The sequence below is a fragment of the Leiobunum rupestre genome, chromosome 4, assembly GCF_980474605.1.
Source record: "Leiobunum rupestre chromosome 4, qqLeiRupe1.1.hap1, whole genome shotgun sequence".
NCBI classification, from domain to species: Eukaryota; Metazoa; Arthropoda; class Arachnida; order Opiliones; family Sclerosomatidae; genus Leiobunum; species Leiobunum rupestre.
Genome location: NC_143387.1, coordinates 16,039,215 through 16,061,685, shown reverse-complemented (window position 1 = coordinate 16,061,685; position 22,471 = coordinate 16,039,215). Strand labels below are relative to the sequence as shown.

The window sequence follows — 22,471 nt, the reverse complement described above, 5'->3', positions numbered from 1 at the left end:
ACGTTATTCAGTTTCCACGCTATTCAGTTTCCACGCTATTCAGTTTCCACGCTATTCAGTTTCCACGCTATTCAGTTTCCACGCTATTCAGTTTCCACGTTATTCATTTTCCACGTTATTCATTTTCCACGTTATTCAGTTTCCACGTTATTCAGTTTCCACGTTATTCAAGTTGCTGTCATTTTCCACGTTATTCAGGATGCACGTTATTCAGTTTCCACGTTATTCAGCCTCCCCAAATAATTGCTCGCCATTTAAAAAATATAACCACATCTGAAATTGAAAATGGGGAGTCGTCTAGGCTATTCTTAACTATCTGGGACAACAAAAGTAGAACTGATGAAGACACCGTTTTATTGTTTAATCTAAACTAAGTAAAAAGAGTATTGATACGTTTTGATATTCCTCAGGGTATACGAAGATACAATTATTATTTGTAGATGAAACTAATGGAGTTTTTTATTATAGTGTTTAAAAAAATTTCAACGGATTTTTCTTGTGTTTTTTTTTTAATTCCACCATCTAAGCGGGACCAGGGGTAAAAGTAGGGGATTTGGGTGGGAATATATTTCCTTGATTTTAGTAATATTAATATTATTTGTACTTCAATTTTTTTATTTTTAGCGTTTTGAGCACGTAGAGCACGTGATGGACGTACAATTTTTTTAGCATTTTTTAGCAAAGTAGACGAATATTGGGAGATATCGTAGGTCTCGTTGGTGTTTGGCCTACAACTCTGGTGCCTTATCGTTCTGTGGCTGGTTTTGTTGTTTATAAAAATGAATTCCCAGAGTTTCGTATAGTCTATCGGCCTTTTGGCTAAGAGTATATGCGGTATCTGTCACGCTCTCAAGCACAATGATCGCTGCTCGACTAAGCGAAAAGTGTAGTATTCACTACGTAATGCGAATAGCAAACAGAGCCTTCTCTTTAAATTAAGCCTACTTTAGCGTCTTTTCGGGTTAGATATAGTTTCTTTCTGGTAGGTTTCTGCCGTAGTACGTACCGTCCTATAATATCGAGTAGATTTTTGTCGGGCAGGTTTGTTTACGTAGTAAGCTATTTACAAAGGCAAAATTCTTAATTTATGATTTCTACTAAAAGCATCATCGGAAAAATTGCGCAGAGGGTAAACGTACTCGGCGGGTAAAGGAGGGAAACCAAGTTAAGATAAGGTTAGGATAGGGTTAAGGTTAGGTTGGGTTAAGGTTAGGTTGGGTTAGGTTAAAGCTAGGTTGGGTTAGGTTGGGTAAGGTTGGGTAAGGTTGGGTAAGGTAAGGTACGATGGACTATTGTTTCACAGCAAAGAGATGTTATGCTATGAAATGTGCAGCAAATATATGAGACTTTTCCGTAATGCAAACCAAATTTCGTGGTGGAAACAAAAAAAAACAAAAATCTTCCAGTTCGAATTTAACCTACTAGACCAAATTCAACACGTTGGCTCTGTCCAAAATAAAGTTCGTTCAGTTTTAATCAATTCAGATGTTCTTGAAATGTATTCTTTAGAGGTGATTAAAACCAAAAATAGTGTTTTTGTCCGCGCAATGATGCAACAGCAAGAGAAAATTAAAGAATTTTTGAAGTATTTTAAAACTTGTTTATTTAAACAGATTAATTAATATTTACAAATTCTAGTAAATGAAAATTATTGCAAAAAAAGAAAAAAAAACTAAAAACAAAGTGTAACCAAAAGTAAATGAATGAAGTAATTTTTTTATCGGTGGGGGTCAAACCCAATCGTTTACATCTCGGCCCGATCTCACCCGATCGTGTTCAAACTTGTCAGACTGATAGACCGAGGCTTAGGGGTTAGTGTCAGGGGTCAACCACCAAGGTTAAAGGTCATCTTCGAAGTCAAATTCAGGATCCAACCAAAAATATGTTTTCGACTTCTCCCAAGGCTGTGCGCGGTTTTTGGTGGATTTTTGACGTCATTATGGCGGCCATATTGACGGCAATCTTGGAATTTACTTGTTCAAATATGATCCACCTCTACTCATATTCGATATCGATAATATAATCAAGATGTGGTTTCCATGTTAATTCTCTGTCAAGGATGACACCGAGGTATTTAACCTCGGTGCTTTCCACTAGGTAAGTTCCAAATAAGGAAATACTATTGAACGATCCCTGGATCCTTTTACGAGTAAATGGGACCAGGACCGTCTTGCTAAGATTAACTTTGAGGTTTACCTCCTTGCACCAGCACTCGACTGATGCCAGAGCCCTCCTCATTACTTCCTTAACTATCGTAGCGAATTTCCCAGTGACAATGATGGCAATATCATCGGCGTAACTGAAACAGTGACCTCCCCTCCTATTCAGCCTCCGCGTTAGATCGTTCACCACCAGGCACCACAAAAGGGGAGAGAGAACCCGCACCCCTGAGGGCAGCCACGGCTGGTAGAGACCATAAGGGAGTCACCGAGCAGGGAGGACATCACTTTCCAGTCAGTTAACATGGATTTGATCCAGACCCAGTGTGTCATTGATACTAATCTTCTTAGCAGCCTTCATAATGACTGCGCTAGAGACCTTATCAAAGGCCCCTTTCATATAAAAAAAAACCGCTAACGCTATTTCCTTGAAATCAATTGCCTTTTCGAGGCAGTTGCTTATGTCATGAACGGCGGTCCCAGTAGACCTGCCTTTCTGATTAGCAAACTGTGCGAATGAGAGAGGATTTTTAGAGAAATCCTCCTCTCTAATATAGCTCTCCACCAACTTTTCCAAAATTTTTAAGAGAAAAGAGGTTAGACTAATTGGCCTTAACGCCTTAGTCTCAGACCCGAGACAGTCTCCAAGTGCTTGGTATATGCCCTAAGGCAATACAAGCCCTATATATCCTTAACTATCAATGCCCTTTTGCAAGAAAATGGGAAAGATCCCATCGGGTCCTGGTGACTTATAGGGCTTAAATGAGTGCGTGACAACCTTATTCGCCAATGCCCAATCTTCCCTTTTGGTACGTTTGATCCTTAAAGGGAGCGTATCAGTGTCACAGTTATCTGACTACGGCTCAGAAATAATTACTAACATGCCTCATACCAGAGGAAATACGTAGTAATTAATAATGCATCGTGTATGACGTCTCAAATAAGACATGAGATGCATCTGCGTGATAAATTTAAAACTAAATTAAGAAATGTGAAACATGTCCAATGTAGAGCAGAGTTTGAAGAGATATTTAAAAAACAGCGAAAAGAAGTAAATAAACTGATTAAAAATACAAAAAAAAATATTTCAAAATAAATTAACTAAAGATAAACGTACGACTGAAATGTGGAAGACCATAAAACCTTATTTGGACCTAAGACCATTTACACCTGGACTGGAGGTAACGCTATTCAGCTTTTTTTTTAATTGTCCCCACCAAAACACCACCAAGCGGAGAAAATCCGCGAATTTCGGCCACAAACTGATAAATGGTTTTGGGTTGAATCTTTCTCCCATGATGCCTTCAGAATCTCTTTAGTTTGGCTAGGTATTGAGTGGAAACTTTCTTCGAGGGTAGAAGCAAATTTTTCGTTTATAACTTTCACAATGTTTGACATTTTAGTAGAACTTTCGCTATTCAAATTCACTGTTCTTATCTTCAATTCAGCTTCTAATTTAGATACCTTTTCCTTCATAAAAGAACGGTTGTTCCGTATACGGGATACTTGAATTAATTTGCTTTTAGGTGTTAGGAACTTAATAGGGAAAGTGCTTGACAGCCTCTGATGTTTCAGTTTCCGATTCGGTGATTCCAGGGCCTTTCTTTTCTTAGCTTTGGCGCTACTGTGACCCACATAATAGCAGTGTTTGCATTGTATCTTCTGGTTATTTGTTTATCTCGGATGCTCATAAAATACTTCGCATTTAGTTGATTGATACCGAGTAAACGGATAATGTATCACAGATAAGCTCTTTCATTCTCAAATTTCACTGGGTTAATTCCAGGGCAAAACACGTGGCCCAATTTTCCCGCCATAACTTTAAACGTATGAATTAAATAATATAAATCAATTTAACCATCCTTAGTTATATTAAACTTGACTGGATCTTTAAAAAGAATATTAAAACGACTGTCTCCATTTGCCCATACGAATAGATTCATCGGTTCTCCGGCAAAATCTTCCGATAACAACCTAATAGTACGTTTCCTTGTTATTTGGATTACTGATTTAATATTATGGTCTTCTTTCATCTAATAATTGTAAAATCATAATTGTACATTCAACAAGGTCAGTGTGTCAGAATTTATAGCCCGGTGTACCTAGTAACAGAGACCATACCACCGGAGGCCTATCTTCATAGTGCCCTACGCCAGCGTCCACCTAGCCCGGACAGGTGACAAATCCAGCATGGCTAGCAGAACCCTACTACTGATGGTCTCACCTTTGACGCAAGCCACTCAACCCAGAAGAAGGTGCAGCAATGGGTGGACCAATCCCCACTTCGCACACAGCAGTGGGATTTAGAATGGATGCTATAGCAACTCCGGCCGACACCCTACCTACGAAGGTAAGGAGCCAAACCTTTTGGAGAGAGCTCCTAAAGGGGAACGACGAGCACACAGCAGCCCAAGTAACCCGGCACAGCTGGCACCGGAGATCCCGGTGGGCCACAAAAGGCCAGGAAACAGCACCGCTGTGCCCACATATGGAGGCCCGCCGCCCCACAGCAGGCTACCCAATCAGCCGAGGCGGCCAGTTTGCCTGGACCCTCTCCGTTAGCCTGAACCGAAGTTTAGTATCCAGCCCAAACCTGACCGGAGGTGGAGATAGGACCATTTGATCAGAGCTAACATCTCCCAGTGCGCCACCGCCCTTATGGGTTACAAGAGCCGGACCCCGACTCCCCGGTAAAGCCACCAGTTATTGCACACTCTAACCCATTTAGGGCCAGATAAAACAACGCAAAGAAAGCAAAAACTACCTGATAAGAAGAATAGTGAAGTTCTAATGCTTTAATAACTTCTTCAAATAGAGGTGGCCAGCTGTAAATTACAGTTTGTATGCATGCGACTTTTATTTCAAGCTTGGGTGGGTCCACAGTATTTGTTAATTTAATTGTAATTTAACTATTTCTCAGAATAGTTTTAATGGTTAATTTCTTAAGAAATTAACTATTAAAACTATATTTTATCCTCTTAGAAAAAACTATTTAGATTTTATAATCCCTACTCGATCCAAACAAAAAAAAACACAACTTTATGAAAAAACTAAACAGTTCACACTTACAGTTACAATTACAATTGATGGTAAGCAAACTATGTGCGATTACTTTTAAAACTAAACATGCACAGGCAGTATGCAAATAATTTTTATCAGCCTGCTAAGTATCTAATAGAATTTAAAATAGCCACATAATCATTTCGTACCAAGTGATAGCAAATCCTATGAATAATTTTAATTCCAGCCCTATTTTCAGAGATAAACCACAGTTAGTTATCTTAGGCCTAGGGTGGTGCCTTGCTGATTATTATTATTATTATTATTATTATTTAACTAGTGAAATGTTAACAATTTTGTAGCTCTATAAGTAACATTTAATAAAAGCGTTGAATTTTAGGACAATACCCAAACAAATTAAGAACTGTAAAACTTGCTTTTATAATACAAGCTCATTTAAATAAGTCTTTAATAAAAAATAATAAAGAATTAGACTTTTTAGTCAAAACTAATTAAAGTGAAATTTTTTTAAATTTGAGTAAAAATTAGCAATTAATTTTTATTCAGTTTAATTTTACGTAGATCAAAACACTCATATTAGTTCTTAACTAACTTCTAACTAAGCTGTGGGTTCGATGCGGATGGCCATCATTAAAGAAGGCTTTCCCTCGAACGGCTTAACCGAAGCAGAAATGAGCACCATTCAGCGTGGGGTTCTGAAGAGGATAGACGGGATACCTTCGGGTAATCCTCTTCCTCAATTCCTGCAATTCCAGTTGAAAGGAGGTGCCCTGGTTTACCTGTGCAAGGATGACTTCACAGGTAAATGGTTAAGCCAGGAGTTCGACCGCAACGAACAGGTTCTCCAGGGAACAAAGCAAGGGACGTCTGGACGAAGGACCCCAAAGTGCTCCTCATGCGTCATCAAACCTTCAACGGTGCGCTGAACACCAGCTGCTGGAAGGTGCTGGGTAAATCCGAGGAACCGGCTGCCACCCGTTGAATTTTTCTAATGGATGGTGAGTCGGTCAACGCCATCAAAGCGGCAGGATTTGCCGCTCAGACAGGTTTGGACAGGGGTATCTCAGTCTCCCAAATCAGACCTCAGTCGTAAGTGCTGTAGAGGGTGTGGATAATCCTACACCGATTAATGAATCCAAGTCTAACGACTCGGTAATTTCAGGACTAGAGGACCAAGAGCCTCTGCTCAGCGATTTCTCGGAAGGGGATACGCGGACAGAGGACATCAAAAACCTCAGTGTCTCGGACGGTGAAGAGAGTGTGGTACTAACCTAACCAGTGGGAGTGGTTAGGGGGGGGGGGGCGGTGTCACCGGTCAACCTCCAATTTAGGCCCGTCGCCATGAGCATTAAGGTGGTGCAGATAAATCTTCATCACTGCAAGGCAGCCTCCGCTGTACTCTGTCGAAGGCTTGCTAAGGAGCAAATTGATGTTGCTCTTATTCAGGAGCCTTGGATTGCCAAGGGTAAAATCCTTGGTCTTAATAGTGCAGGTAATGTCTATTATGACTATAATTCCGTTTCTCCTAGAGCTTGTATATTGGTACGCTAGGACGTTCATGCCCTTCCGCTCTCAATCTATCACTCTAGGGACACTGCCGTGGTTAAAATCATTTCCCCTTCTGCTGATGGGAACGATGAACTCACGCTGGCTTCTGCTTACTTTCCTTATGATGATGCTCTGCCCCCACCATCACAGGAGGTGACCAATCTGGTCAACCACTGTGAGTGGTCGGGAAAGAAACTCATTACAGGTTGTGATGCAAACGCTCACCATGTTATCTGGGGCAGTAGCAACTGCAACGATCGTGGTGATAAGCTAATAGAATACGTGGCTAGTACGAAACTTCATATTCTTAATAAGACCAATGAACCAACTTTTGTTACTCGTAACAGAAGTGAGGTCATTGATCTCACGCTGTGCACAGAAAATGTCGCAGCTCTTATTAATGACTGGCATGTGTCTAGTGAACCATCACTGTCGGATCACAGACACATTTGCTATACAGACAGGATGAAAGTGGTTCAGGTTTGTACCGAACTTCGTAATCCCAGGCGAACTAATTGGCCTGGTTTAGGGATGATTTAAATTTTCATCTGAAGGATGATAAGCCTAGGCTATCATCGGTGCTGGATTTTGATTTGGCTATTGATCGCATGCAACATGCCATTATCAACTCCTACCACCGTAACTGTCCGGTGAAGTCTACCAACCAGCCAAGGCTAGTTCCTTGGTGGAACCATGAGATTGGTAGGTTTCGCAAAGAATCTAGGAGGCTTTTTAACAAATCTAAGAGGTCGGGTGATTGGGTTGCTTACAAGCAAACCCTCTCTGCGTACCATAAGGCCATCCGTGATGCCAAGAGGGACTCGTGGAGGAATTTCTGTGAGAATATCTCTGTTATTCCTAGTACGGCAAAGTTAATGAAAATAATGGCCAACGTTAAGACTAAACATCTTGACACTATTAAGTTGAAAGATGGCAGTCATTCTTCGTCGGGTAAGGATACTCTAACTCATATGTTAGATGTACAGTACACTTTCCCGACTCCAGAATTACGAACAGCACTGATTCTGACCCCCTTCCTATTAGGATTGAACGTACCAAAAGGGAGGACTGGGCGGTGGCTTATAAAATTGTCACGCACTCGAGACTTATTTGGGCTATAAAGTCTTTTAAGCCCTATAAGTCTCCGGGGCCGGATGGGATACTTCCCATTCGGTTGCAGGAGGGCATTGACTTTATCTGCCCAATGCTGAGTAGAATCTATAGGGCTTGTATTGCCCTTGGATATATTCCTAGCACCTGGAAACTTTCCAGGGTAATCTTTATTCCGAAGCCAGGGAAATCTAACTATCTCGAGGCTAAGGCCTTTAGGCCAATCCTTCCTTTTCTAAAGATTTTGGAGAAATTGGTAGACAACTATATTAGGGGAGAGGTTATTTCTCATATACCTCTCTCGACGGCTCAGTATGCCTACCAAAAAGGCAAATGTACTGAGACTGCCCTTCATGGCATAACCAATTGCATTGAAAGGGCTATTAGTTTTAAGGAAACAGCGTTAGCAGTGTTCCTTGATATTGAGGGTGCTTTTGATAAGGTGTCCAGCGCAGTCATCATGAAGGCTGCAATGCGCTTTGGCATTAATGACACTCTGTGTCTTTGGCTCAAAGCTATGCTGACGAATCGTGTGGTGGTATCTTCCCTGCTCGGTGAATCCCTTATGGTCACCACCAGCCGTGGTTGCCCGCCAGGTGGTGTTCTATCACCTCTGCTGTGGTGCCTGGTTGTGGATGAACTTTTGGTGAGGCTAGACAGGGATGGGTGCCGCTGCTTCGGCTATGCCGACGATATCGCCATCAACTTTACGGGAAAGTTCCCCAACACTATTAGCGATTTAGTAAGAATTGCTCTTGCATCAGTGGAAAACTGGTGCAGGGAAGTTGGTCTTACGGTTAATCCTAGTAAAACGGTACTTGTTCCTTTTACTCGTAAAAGGCTACAAAACTCTTTTAATGATTTCTCCTTATTTGGGACTATTTTGAGGGAAAGCACGGAGGTGAAGTACCTTGGTGTTACTCTTGACAACAAACTAACGTGGAAGCCTCACCTTGACTGTATAGTTAAGAAGGCCAAGATGTTACTTTGGAGGACCAGAAGTGCAGTTAGCAGGTCATGGGGGCTTAGCCCTAAAGTGGTCTTCTGGCTGTACACAATGATCATCAGACCATTGCACTCTTATGCTGCATTGGTCTGGTGGCCAAGAGTCCGAATTAAGACTGTGCAGAGCGATCTGCGCACCCTACAGCGGCTGGCTTGTGTCAGCATCACAGGAGCTATGAGAACAGCCCCAAGTGCTTCTCTAGAAATTCTCCTGAACATTCTTCCTCTTCATCTTTTCATAGAGGAAGCTGCTGTATGGGAGCCTACAGGCTCAACCAGAATGGTTGGTGGAAGGCGAATACTTGGGATAATAGCCACACCAAGATCTTTCTTGAAATTTCATGTCAATTACCTGTCTATCTCATGGGTTCTGATATGATGACTACGAAGCTACATTTTAGTAAGTCCTTCAATACTTATTTTCCGAGCCGTACAGAGAGGGCCAATCTTAGTACCCTCAGGGCCAGAGGAGAAATCGTCTGGTTTACCGATGGGTCTAAGACCCACTCTGGATCTGGTTCGGGGATGTATTGTCTTACTAGCAATCTCGGCTTCTTTGAAAGCCTTGGTGTCTATGCTAGTGTTTTTCAGACGGAAAATGCCGCTATCTGCTTCTGTGTTGATTTTTGTCTTAAAAGGAAGCTTCTTGGCAAGGTTATCAGTAGAAGGAAAGTGAGGGTGTGGCGCCGATCCAGGGATCAGGATCGTCGGGATCGTCGGGATCCGGGATTTAAGGGCTGAAATGGGGGTAAAATCGTCGAAAAGTCAATGTATTTAAGGTATTTCTCGCGACGATTTGTTTTTTCGTATATCAACATATTGTGTTCAGGCCAACTTGTTTATTTATCTCCGCTTATCTCGAAAGACACTTGAACGTATATCTTATCGCGTTTTATCATTCGGAATAAGTAGAAATTATGTAAAAAGTGATAACCTGGGCGGCGCGTGTGCGCAGATTCCCCGGGAGGCGCAGTTAATATGAATTTAAGAGTGTTTTGACGTCATGGAATATTCGTTGTTAAAGTAGAATGGAAATATTTTTAAACTTCATTTTAATATCATTGTAGTACTTAAATATGATTGACACTTGAACCTATCTCACGAGTATTGCAAACGAATATTTCATGGATTTGAGTGTTTTGACGTCATGGAATATTCGTTGTTAAAGTGACGTAGAATTGAAATATTTTTAAACTTCATTTTAATATCATTGTAGTACTTAAATATGATTGGCACTTGAATCTATATCACGAGTATTTCAAACGAATATCTAAAGTTTAAGTATGAGAAACGTATCGTTCTCAAATGATACTTGAATATACTATAAAAGGGGTTGTATAGGGTTGTAGGAGGTCATTCCAACGATAACTGCGGCAGCTATATTCAATATGCCTAAAGCTCAGTATACATGTCCTACGTGGACGAAAAGTTTTTCTATCAAATCAAATTTAAATCGGCATGTTAAAGAAGTACACGGTGATAGACATAAGTTTGTCTGTGAAGTATGTGGTAAGAATGTTGTTAGATTAGAGCATTTTAAGAGCCATCAACGAACTCATGACTTGAACGCACCCGGCCCTTCCGAACCCATGGACCTGTCTCGCACACCGTCACCAATGCAACGTTTACCAGCATCTTCCCGTACACCATCACCTAGTCTGCTTCAAGACATTCAACTGGAATCTACCCGTACACAGCCATCTACATCAGCTTTACCCAACAACCTAACACCATCACCGGTTCCCGCCTCACCAATACTTGATAAAACACCACCAGCATCCCCAAGTATGGTCCAGGTCTTGAATGATATGCTAGCGTCTATTCGTTACAATGCTGAAGACTATGATATTGATGCGGGGATGTTTATCGGACGTTACCGAGCTGCTTTCAGTAAATTTCTAATGGAAAGACTCACCAGTAAACGTGGAATTAAATGGTTCTTACTCGTATGATCTGTTTATATGAGACCTTTAGGGGGTGCGGAACAAAGAGCGGAAGTACGACCCTATTTCCGGAGCATTATACAAACAACATTAACGCCCGAGGTCATTGAAAGCCAGCTGAATGACTGCATTGAAACAATACAGTCAGCAGCGGAAAACTTTGAAGTGACAGGTATGTACTTAAATTTGTAAGTTATATTTGGAACTAAAACATTATATTTTTGATAGGATCGGGTTGGGTAATTGACCGTGTTCTGTATGTAGAATTAAATGTAGCATCTTACCAACCGTTGCGAGGGTCATCGTATATGGAACTACCTGAAAAACTATCTCGACGTCGTGCGATTCTTAATATTAGAAACGAAAATGATGAGAAATGTTTTCTCTCGTCAATTCTAGCTAAACTTCACCCAGTTTCTAAGCTTCATCACGCTAACAGGGTTTCCAAATATACACCTTATGAAAACGAACTTGATACCACTGATATATCTTTTCCTTTCAAATTAAACGCTACGGAACTTAAAAAATTTGACTTAATGAATAATTTGCCAATATCTGTGTTTGGCTTCTCGGGAGATATATTCCCCCTTTACCTAAGCTCCAACAAGTGTTGTAAGGAAAGGGAGGTTGATTTGCTATACATCACCGATGAAACTAAAGATATTGACGATCTGAATAGACATTACTGTCTTATACGAGAATTAGGAAAACTGTTACAGCATCTAACAAAACACAGAAGTACAAGTTATTACTGCAGGTAATTTAGTTTCCAATATATTAGTTTGCAATCTACTAATTATTTTCTGTATTAGAATGTGTCTTCACCGATTCAGTGGAAACAACGCGGAGCAGCGACGTGATGCGCATATCGAAGAATGCGCCACCCACGGCGTCCAAAAAACAGTTTTCCTACCAAGAAGAAGACGGTTTATTTTGATAAATATGAGTGGACGGAAAAAGTAAAAATAAATATTATTTAATTTAACTCTTAATGAAATGAAATTATTAGGTGCAGTATGTATTTTACGCCGATTTTGAAGCAATCCTACCGATAGTTGAAGGATGTGATCCATATCCCGATTTAAATACCAGCAAAGTAAACATGCACATCAGCTGCGCGTATCCGTGGGTGCTTGTTGGACCTAACGGTAAGTTATTTGACAAAATTCCCTTTTAGATATATTACAATAGGATACTTATAGGTGTACCTGTTCCAACCGATTGCTATCGAGGACAAGATGCAACCCGAAGATTCTGGAATTAGAGACTGAGTTGATAAATCTCATTGAGACCAATGTACCAATGATTATTACCCCGGATGAGGAGGAACAGTTTCAAGCTGCTACGCATTGCTACATTTGTCAGAAATAGCTAAATCAGGGAAATATGCCCGCTGTTCGAGATCATTGTCATTTCAGCGGCAAATATAGGGGGCCAGCGCATAACATCTGTAATCTTCAAAAGAAAGTTCCAGAATTTATTCCCATTTTCCTTCATAACCTTAACAGGTAAATTTATTAATTTAATTAACCAGAAATGGTGGTGGTGGTGGTGGTGGTGGTGGTGGTAAAATCGATAGATCGGGACCAATTACAGCTCTGATTTTCGGTTGCAATTTAACTTTAATTCGATTAGAATAATTTAAATAAGCGAATGTAACTTGTTCTTCTTGGTTGTGGACGTTGATAACATGTAATAGTTCTTCCGGAGTTTTATAAAAACCCGCGGGAACTTCAATTATTTTATCATATTCGAGAGGGTCTTTAACTACAGGGTTATCAGTCATTTTATCATATTCGAGAGGGTCTTTAATAACCAATAGATTAGGTTTTCGAAGGTTATGCCATGTCCGAGGATAGCTTATTTCCGCTAACCCAACTTCGTACTGTTCCTCAAATCTTAACGGTTCAGCTAAATACGTTCGAAATTTACCAACGCTATTATCTTGGTAATATAATGACGAGGAATCTGAAGGTAGCGTTACGTAAAAACTCATTTTAAATCCACTTCTTGTATCCAAGAATTAAATATAGGGTCGTAATCTTGCCACTTGACATACAGTTCTTTTCAATTATGAAGTAACAGTCTTTTAAATCTCGACCAACAATCTGAACCTCTTCTCGATAGAATACTCCTAAAATGGGGTTAGAATTTAAATCCATCAGCTTATATACAGGTGGGTCACGTGGTAGTCTCTCAGCTATTTTAAACAATTCTGTAGTAAAATTCTGGTTATATTTCTTATCGAAAATTGATACATTTCTACTTATTCTACAAATATCTCCAATTTCAAACGCGTATGTTAACGGAGGAGAAAAATTTACCGAACCGTAGAGATTTTTCCATATTTTAGCAGAGTTATCTAGAGTAACTTCCACAGGCTTACATTTAATTGATCTGTGATAACTATTGTTATAAGCGTTTATAATATCATCTAAAATGCCGATATATTTAAGGGTGTTATTCTGCGTGAAATAGCGATATAAACGAGATTTAAAACTTCTAATGAATCTTTCAATAATGGACGCTTTCATTTCCGATCGGGTAGTGAAAAAATTAATGTTCCTTCTTTCTAATTCACTCTGCACTTCTTGACAGACAAATTCGTTTCCATGATCACTTTGAATTCTTTTCGTTTGACGGCCTTTTTCAAAAACGTTACGTAACGCTTCTAAAATTGTTACACCTTTCTTATTTTTAACCGCTACAGCCATAGCGTATTTGCTAAATATGTCGATAATACATAATACGTAGCGAGATCCTGAACTATATTTAGACAGCTTCTGAAAATCTTCCAAGTCCGCTTGCCACTGTTCGTCAATTCCATAAACAATAGTTCGATTTCGTTTGAATCGTCTTCTAGCAGGTTTATGCAGCGTATATGTATCCTGCTTTATTAGAAATTGTTTTACTTTTTCCAATGAAACCTTTAAACCTTTATGTCGAGCTGAATTATAGAGCGTTCGAACTCCAGCGAATGACCCTGGGTCTGCGGGATTAGTATAGATTTTCTCAAGTTCTTTCTCCATATCGGGTAATATTTTGATGTAATGGCATGTAACGCCAAAAAAGGAAATTAAATAATTCTAATATTATAATAACTATGATAATTAATACAGCTGTGATAATTTTCGGTGATTTTGAAAATGATTGTGATAAATAGGCTAAAAGTCCTAAAGAGACCGTTTCTGTACAACCTTCCATTGTAGGCTTATACTATGAAATGAGAACAAAATTATCAGGTAAATATATTTTATTTAGTATGCAAACAAGGTCTTAGAGGACTAGGTGAAGATGATGATAACATTGAACTACTTGGTGGTGTATGAAATACAGCGGATGTTTTTAACACCGTCAATCTTACAGGATTTTTAATTAAACGTTTTGAAATATTTGACTTATGAATACCCTCGTAAAACTCTGTAACTCCTATAGGATCAATCGCTGTTCCAGGCGTTTTTCTCACAGCTTCATACAAAAGATCGATTATATTAGATCCTCCAATCACTTGTCCTCGAATAGAAAGCTCTCCTGAGTTAGCCCATCTAATATATCTCAAATCTTTCGGAGTCGCTCGGTATAATGAAATTGCATCACTAACATAAGTTGCAGGTAGAGAATAAGATATTTGCGCGAACCAGGTTTTAGGTCGTTCAGAGTTTTCAATAACGGGAGAGATTTGTTCTTTACGTACGTAAGTTAACCGTCGTTGTAGAGTTTGATTGTATAATGCTAATTTATCTGATTCGTTTAAATCTGTTTTATCTAGAATATATTTCATTTCATCATCGAGTGTCTTCTCTTTTTGAAGTCCAGGTGTTTCTTCTGTTTTGGAAGGTGTAGTGTTTTTAAATCTCTCCATTATATCTTGAGGTACTAAAAGCAATTTTCGAGCCATCATCGGTTTATAGCTCGGCTTATTGCACTTCCGGCGACTAAGCTAACGATAGATAGCAGTGGCGCTAATAAAAATGGAAGAAAACCACCCTTTTGTACCAGAATCTTTCGTCGTTTTGATAAAGGGTTCTTCTTCGACACGTTTCGTATAACCGCGCTATGTTTCTTTAACCACTTACGATGACGTTCTGACAGTTCGATTGTTCCGTGCAATATATTTATACAACATTCAACGAGAGCCAATATAGCTTCCTTGCTAGCGTATTTAATAGTTGTCTTTCTTTGATTTAGATTAGAGGATGTTAGGCAACGTAGAAAGCCTATGTTTTTCTTTACTCGTTTTGAGACATCCATTAAGAGGTTTTCTTAGCCTTTCTTAACGCGCAATGAACAGTTTCGGGATGAAAAGGACAGTTTAATTCAACGTCTTCTAGTTCTGATAATTTAGGACAACCGGTATCTTCGATGTTAGTTACTGGAACACCGAGGAGTGTCGATAATACTGCAGCTTTTTCTAAACCTTTGGTGAAAAACGAAGTCGCTTTTTCCGCTATCTGATTGCAAATGTCACGTCTCGTTCTGTAAGGACGTTCGCCGTCATCCCATCGAAGATGACAAATGTTATAAGATATCCATCTGCATTGTCTTTTATCTTCTTTTGAAAGCTCTTTGAAAGGGCATGGAGATTTGAAAGTAAACACTTCCGATTCTTCAGTTTCTAATACAACGTAAGGTAATTCTTTAATAATCCACTCTCGATTAACCCTAAAAAAATTCCCTTCTATAATACACTTCATTTTGGAATAAAGACAGCTGATTCTTCACCCGGTATTAAACCTGTTCGTAGTAAATACTGATCTGGGGTGTGAGGTTTCAAGTCAACTAATAAATACCCAAATTTCCGTGACGTAGCTTGTTGAAACGCATCAATAACGTATTTGCTTTTGGTTGGAGATATCTGCCTCGCGAGATGATAAATTGTTGATTTATCTCGTGGTGATTTAAAAATAAATAGATAATTAGCGTTTAAATTTAAAGTTCTTATTTCTTTTCCGGTATAATAAAGGTTTTGCATCAAAATTAGTACGGAGGGGTTTCTGTGATGAGATACACGAATAAATAAATTAGTTACATCTTTATTATTAGATATCTCGCATAATAAATCGTCTAAAATCTCTAAATTCCTACTTGCGGGTTTAATATATTAACATCGAGTAACCATTCGTGAAACTCGACTGAAGGTGTGTGTTCTAATATTGATTGAAATCGTTTTGGCTGATACTCGGTATAACACCATATTATCCTCTCCGGAGGCGGGGATATGCAGGTCTTCTTATATTGAATCAACCGTCCTACCAGGAATGACTTTCCGCATTGGGTGGACCCGGCTACAAGCCCATTCATTGGATGTTGTAAGCTTAAATCCATAATGGTTAATGAGAATCGGAACATTAGTGCAATCAATTTTATTAGTTTTTAACAAGTTTTTAGCATTGCATATTATTATTGACATTATATTATTTAAAATTTCTTTTGACAATTCCGAGCGGCTGATCACTCCGGGTAATCGGCAGTGCTAAACTAAGCGTAATCCGGTGTACAGACTTTCTAAGAATGGTTAGCCCCTCGGACAATTCACAGCGAATAGTAAACATTTCAATAATATTTTCACAATCTACCGACATAATTATTTTAAAAAAATGCAAATCTACACGCTTAGAATAATCCATCGTGATACAATCATGCTGGAGTTGAGATGGATGATCAATTTGACAGCCATTGCACGCTTTCTTAAGAGCTTCGTGTAATTGTTTAATTACAACGTTAGTCATCGCCTCCTTTATTTCCTTGATTTGCTTTAAACACTTCGGAATAGACTCGTACTGGTCGAGGAAATTCAACCAAGAAGATTGAGCGAAAGCTACCCCCTCTTTAGTCGGTAACAGTTTTCCATAGTTTACCCCATAACCATGGTACATTTGTCTAACATCTAAAACCTTTTGTTCGGCAAATCTATGAACCGAAAACAGTTTGGTTTCAGAACCTGTGAAAACCCATTAAGTTTCAGCTTCGTTATTGAAATAAGCTTCAATAGCATCTTTCTTTGTCCATAGCTCTTGCAGTTCCGCGTCTGTTAGTTTGATACCCTTAGTTAAATCCAATAGACCGCAGTAGTTTCATCTGCATAAACGATTAACCCTTTACCACCAGACACAGGAAATGAACAATTCCTATAAAATAAATACATTAAGACAAGTTAAGAATTATCACTGAGTATTCCTACTTACATTTTAAGGTTCCTCGGAGTCACTTCCAATACAATTCAAATGGTGAACTTTCTAAATATGGTCTTACTATTATACGGTTTTCCCTTTTTATACTCTGAAATTATTTATCTTCGATATCTTATTTATTAAAATGGAGTTTAAAATTAATTCCATTCTACGAACACGCGTTTTGAAGTGTATCGCGTTACGTATATAGAAATTTACCCGGTCCTAATACGGAATCACGTGTACAATTACAATACTTGAAAAAGATACGTTTCTCATACTAAAACTTGAAATATTCGTTTAAAGAAATACTCGTGATATAGGTGCAAGTGCCAAGCATATTTAAGTACTACAGTGATATTAAAATGAAGTTTAAAAAATATTTCCATTCTACGTCATTTTAACAACAAATATTCTATGACGTCAAAACACTCAAATCCGTGTTTTAAATTCAAATTAACCGCGCCCCGGGTAATCCACGCACGCGCGCTATCTTCCGCCTAGGTTATCACTATTTACATCATTTCAACTTATTCCGTACGATAAAACGTGATAAGAAATACGTTCAAGTGTCACTCGAGATAAGCGGAGATAAATAAACAAGTTGGCCTGAACAAATTATGTTGATATACGAAAAAGCAAATCGTCGCGAGAAATACCTTAAAAAATTGACTTTTCAACGATTTTACCCCCATTTCACCCCTAAAATCCTGGATCCTCGATCCTCGATCCTAGGATCGATGCCTCGCCCTCACTTTCCTTCTACTATTCTTGATCAAATAATTGGCCTAGGTATAGGGAAAAACTGAACTTCACTTACGGGGATGTGGCTCTAGACTCTCCTCGGTGCTGGAGCTCGAAATGGCTGTTGATCACATGCAACAGTCATAATAGACTCCTACCACCAAAACTGTCTTGCAAAATCTATCAACCAGCCAAGGTTAGTTCCTCGGTGGAACAATGAGATTGGTAGACTTCGCAAAACTACTCGTCAGCTTTTTAATAGAGCTAAGAAGACGGGTGATTGATTGGTCAGCCTATAAGCAGACCCTCACTTCCTATCATAAGGCCATCCGAGAAGCCAAACAGGTTTCCTGGGGGGATTTTTGTGAGAGTATCTCTGATATTCCCATTACAGCCAAACTAATGAAAATTATGGCACATGACAATACAAAACATCTAGATACTATTAAGTTGAAGGATGGTTGTTACTCCAGTTCTGGAAAGAAAACACTGACCCATATGTTGGAGGTTTACTTTCCAGATTCTAAAGTCACTGTCACAGATGACTCTTATTATCTTCCTCTTCGGTTCAAAAGAACTAAAAAGTTATATTGGGATGTGGACAAACAAGTTGTCTCTCACTCCAAGCTTATGTGGGCTATAGAGTCATTTAAGCCCTACAAGGCTTCTGGTCCGGATGGGATCTCGCCCATCTTGTTGCAGGAGGCAATAGATATTCTCTGCGCTGTGTTGTGCAGAATCTACAGGTCCTGTATTGCTCTTGGGCATACACCGAGCTCCTAGAAGCATTCAAAGGTTATCTTTATTCCTGCATAATGGTTGGTGGAGGCCTGCTAATTGGGAGTGCAGCCACACCAAATAGTTTCGGCAATATTCTGGTCACTTACCGATCTTATTGATAGGTTCTGACAACATGGCTACAAAGATACATTTTGAAAAGCAGTTTACTGTTTACTTTCCAAGTCGTTTAGACTGGTCTGGCGACACAGTGTTTGGAACCAAGGGCGAAATTGTTTGGTTCACGGATGGCTCCAAGAATCACTCAGTGGTGGGTGCTGGAGTTTATTGTCAGACTAAGAAGTTTGGCTTCTCTGAGAGCCTTGGCGTTTTTGCTACGGTTTTTCAGGCTGAGATTTCAGTCATCTGCTTCTCTGTAGACTTCTGTCTTAAAAAGAAATATCGGGGCAAGACTATTCAGATTTTCTCGGACAGTCAGGCTGCCCTTAAGGATCTTAATCAGTTTAGTATTACTTCTAAGCTCGTTCTTAGCTATTTGGATCTCCTTTCGGAACTGGGCACCCATAATAGGGTTCAACTATATTGGGTTCCTGGTCATAAGGGGCACCATGTCAATGAAATGGCCAACACTCTGGCCAAGGAGGGTGCGGAGGCTAGGTTCTTAGGTGCTGAACCTGCTATTCCAATACCCAATGGCCTGGTACGCAGCCATGTGCATGGCGCTATGACTGAGAGGCAATTCAGGCTTTGGCTTGAGACGGAGGGTCAGAGGCAGGCCAAGGAGTTTATTCCTGGGCCTTCTATGGATAGAGCAACTGAGTTGCTTTCGCTCTCTAAGAGTAGTATAAGGGTGGTTACGAACCTACTTTTAGGTCTCTGCCAGCTTAATAGACATATAAATCTGATTGGTATCAGTGAGAGTCCTTTGTGCAGGGCATGCCTTGCAGAGGAGGAAACTTCCTCTCATGTCCTTTGTGTCTGTGATTCTTATGCGGCTCAAAGGTTTGAGTACCTTGGTATGCATAGGTTGGAAATTAGCGATCTTTCCAACATCCCGGCGAAGCAAATCCTGCGCTTCGTTTCTAAGATTGGGCTTTTCCATGTTTAAATCGCTGGGGCTGCACAATGGACCTCTGGTCGAAGTGCTAGGTTGGGTCTAACCCAACCACCCAACTTTTACTAATAATAATAATTTGACAATTGCATGCTTGGGGGGGGGGCTAACTTAATGGAGCCGTAAAGAAAGTATCCAGTCCAAGATTATGGTCAGTAAATAATTTTGTTTGATTCCCTAAATATGTCTGAATAGTTCTTAGCCATTATTCCCACTTTTTCTGTAATTTCTAACTAATTTTATATTCTTCTTAATTTTCAAGCTTAGCTTTTTCCTAGTTATGCAGACCCAATTGTGATCAGAGTTACCTATGGTATATACATTCTTTTCCATTATACGACCAGGGAAATTAACAAATATGTGATCTATTATTGTTCTGGTTTTCTTTGTGTCTCTGGTTTCAATTATTTGTTTGAATCCACTCAGTCTTTAACAACTCTTGTTTTAGCTGATTTCCTTATCGGTAAAGTGTCACAATTGGTGTCCCCCCATAGAATCATTTCCATATTTTATTTAGCAATTATCTCATCTATTTGATATTTTAATTAATCCATATAATCATGATCAAAATCTATTGGTGGTAAATATATAAAGCCTGTTATTAATTCACTGGAGTTTTTATACGTTATACCAGTAATGATAATATCCATATCAAGTTGTTTAGCATTTTCTTTTTAATATTTTTACGAATGAGATCTAATTCTTCTTTATAATATATTACTAGACCCCTTCGCTGTTTGTCCAGTCTATCTTCTCTGATATGAGAGTAACCCAGTATTCTAAGAATTATATCGGGTATTTCTGGTTTTAGCCATGTTTCAGATACACCTATAATTTCAATATGATGATACTTCAATAGGAAATCTACATCATGGATATCTTGAATTTGAAACTACTAATGCTTATATGCGCCATTTTTAGTCCAGTCAATTTTTGCTGAGTACTTTTCATTTGTGTAGCACAATTGTTTTTATCCGAAAAAGGTCAATAACTGCAACGCTAATTTCTTAATGTAGAGAATAATTGCTCTCAAATTAAAATTAAATAGTTTTCGGGTTTCCTATTATAGGAAGCGAAGGGATGAAGGCCGAAGGTCGGTATCGGTTCTGAAGGCCAAGGTCAAACGTCCACGTGTGGGGGCTAACTTTCTTTACGGGAAACGACGATCCGAGGAGCGTCTTTTAATGGCTTTTTAGACAAAGTGTGTTGAAGAATAGAGAGAGAGAGCTGGGGTAATATTATTCGCGCACAATAATATCGTCACTTTCGGCACGCACCAACACTTCAAACGAGGAGAGAGTCAAAATAACAAAGGGGACCAATTCTAGGAATGGTAAAATCGCGAAGTAGTACCATGGTACCGAAAGTATACTTTTAAAAACCTTATATAGCTATTCGCGCTAATGGTAAAATTCTGGGCTTCAACACTAGTTTCAAAGTGAAAGAACAAAAATAAAGGGGGCTATAATAAATCTGCTAGGGAAAATGAGAAAACATCCTGCCTGTGAATTATTGCTTTTAACTATTGTCGAAATGTTGAGGGCTTTGGGGACAGGAATTAAAATGAATTTAAAATATTTCCCAACTATTAATATTAAGTGTTTTGAATGTATGTAAAATTTGAGTGTTACATCACTTCTAATTTCCTGATTGGCTATCAGCGATCTTTCTCTTCCTATATACCTTTATACCTTTTGGCCAATGTTGGGGGTCTCTTAAGATTTTTTCTTGTGCTTCATTTCATTTCAGTCTAAACGAAGTTTTGTTTTAATGATGGTCTCATACCTGTTATTATTATGTCTTGATTCAAAAGATAATGTTGTATTGATTCCATTTCAGTTTCAAGATCAGATTGCCGTACAATGATTATGTACCTGAAAAATTTGCATCTAAAAGAAACTGAAATTTTTAAAATCAAATTGAGGATATTAAAGCAGTTAAAGAAGATATCAAAATCTTAAAGGGATCCATCACTCACAACAGCCCCAGTAGCACGAATTAGTCAGGCCGACGTCGCTGAAAGTGCCTTCCCCGACTCGGTCGGCTTTTTTTCCGCGAAATGGTCAAAGTGTCACCGTTGGCCGACTGTACGGTTTTCGTCGGCTGGGAGTCGCTACGTCGATGTCGGCCTGACTTATTACTGGACAGATGGCCCGCCCATAAAAAAACCCAACTTGGGAACCCTTATTTTACGACCAGAAGACTGTATATCAGTCAGCCAGACGGGTTTTTAAACATACGCCCCCTCGTCATTTAACCTCACGGGCCGACTTGGTCGGCATTTATTCCGCTTAAGGGTCAAAATGTCACCGTCGGCCGAATGTACGGTTTTCGTCGGCTGGGAGTCGCTACGTCGATGTCGGCCTGATTTTTTACTGGACAGATGGCCCGCCCGTAAAAAACCCAGTTAGGGAACCCTCATTTTACGACCAGAAGACTGTATATCAGTCGGCCCGACGAGTTTCTAAACATACGCCCCCTCCTCAATTAACCTTACGGGCCGACTTGGTCGGCTTTTATTCCGCCAAAGGGTCTTAACTTCACCGTCGGCTGACTGCATGTTTTAAGTCGGCAGTGAGTCGTAACGTCGAGGTCGGCCCGACTTATTACTGAACAGTTGGCCCACCTCTAAAACATCCAGTCTATCAACAAATATTTCATGGCAGCATATTAATTGGTCCGATTTCTTTCATTAAAGCCCACCCATAAAAAAGTAGTTGTCCCTACCAATAAGCTTCATACTGATAGTTACTTGTAAAAATGTTTCTTAAACCGGTTAGAGGCTAATTATTTTTATGGGTATATCGGTACATAACATTATATTGAACGTTTTAATGTTTTAATACATAAAAAGTTCAATATTTGTACAAACATGGCACATATATTAAAGTGGCCGCTTCAGAGAAAAAACTTTTAGTT

General features: G+C 39.4%; 2 protein-coding genes across 2 annotated transcripts; both read left to right on the top strand.

Moving 5' to 3' along the window:
- The first annotated feature begins 17,916 nt into the window (after nucleotides 1-17,916).
- On the top strand, nucleotides 17,917-18,483 carry LOC149946483 (uncharacterized). Its single transcript, XM_090170781.1, has one exon. The coding sequence runs from the start codon at nucleotides 17,917-17,919 to the stop codon at nucleotides 18,481-18,483; it is 567 nt and encodes a 188-aa protein (XP_090026907.1).
- Nucleotides 18,484-18,613: 130 nt separating this feature from the next.
- Nucleotides 18,614-21,513, top strand: LOC149946482 (uncharacterized). Its single transcript, XM_090170780.1, has 2 exons — nucleotides 18,614-19,352; nucleotides 21,392-21,513. The coding sequence occupies exons 1-2, from the start codon at nucleotides 18,614-18,616 to the stop codon at nucleotides 21,511-21,513; spliced, it is 861 nt and encodes a 286-aa protein (XP_090026906.1).
- Nucleotides 21,514-22,471: the final 958 nt, after the last annotated feature.

Excerpts from the sequence above, each read along its gene's own strand:
- LOC149946483 (XM_090170781.1), top strand. The coding sequence starts at position 17,917 with ATGAGATTGGTAGACTTCGCAAAACTACTCGTCAGCTTTTTAATAGAG.
- LOC149946482 (XM_090170780.1), top strand. The coding sequence starts at position 18,614 with ATGGCTACAAAGATACATTTTGAAAAGCAGTTTACTGTTTACTTTCCA. Across the intron at positions 19,353-21,391 it reads TATAAATCTGATTGGTATCA|TTTCAAGATCAGATTGCCGT; the intron begins GTGAGAGTCCTT and ends ATTCCATTTCAG.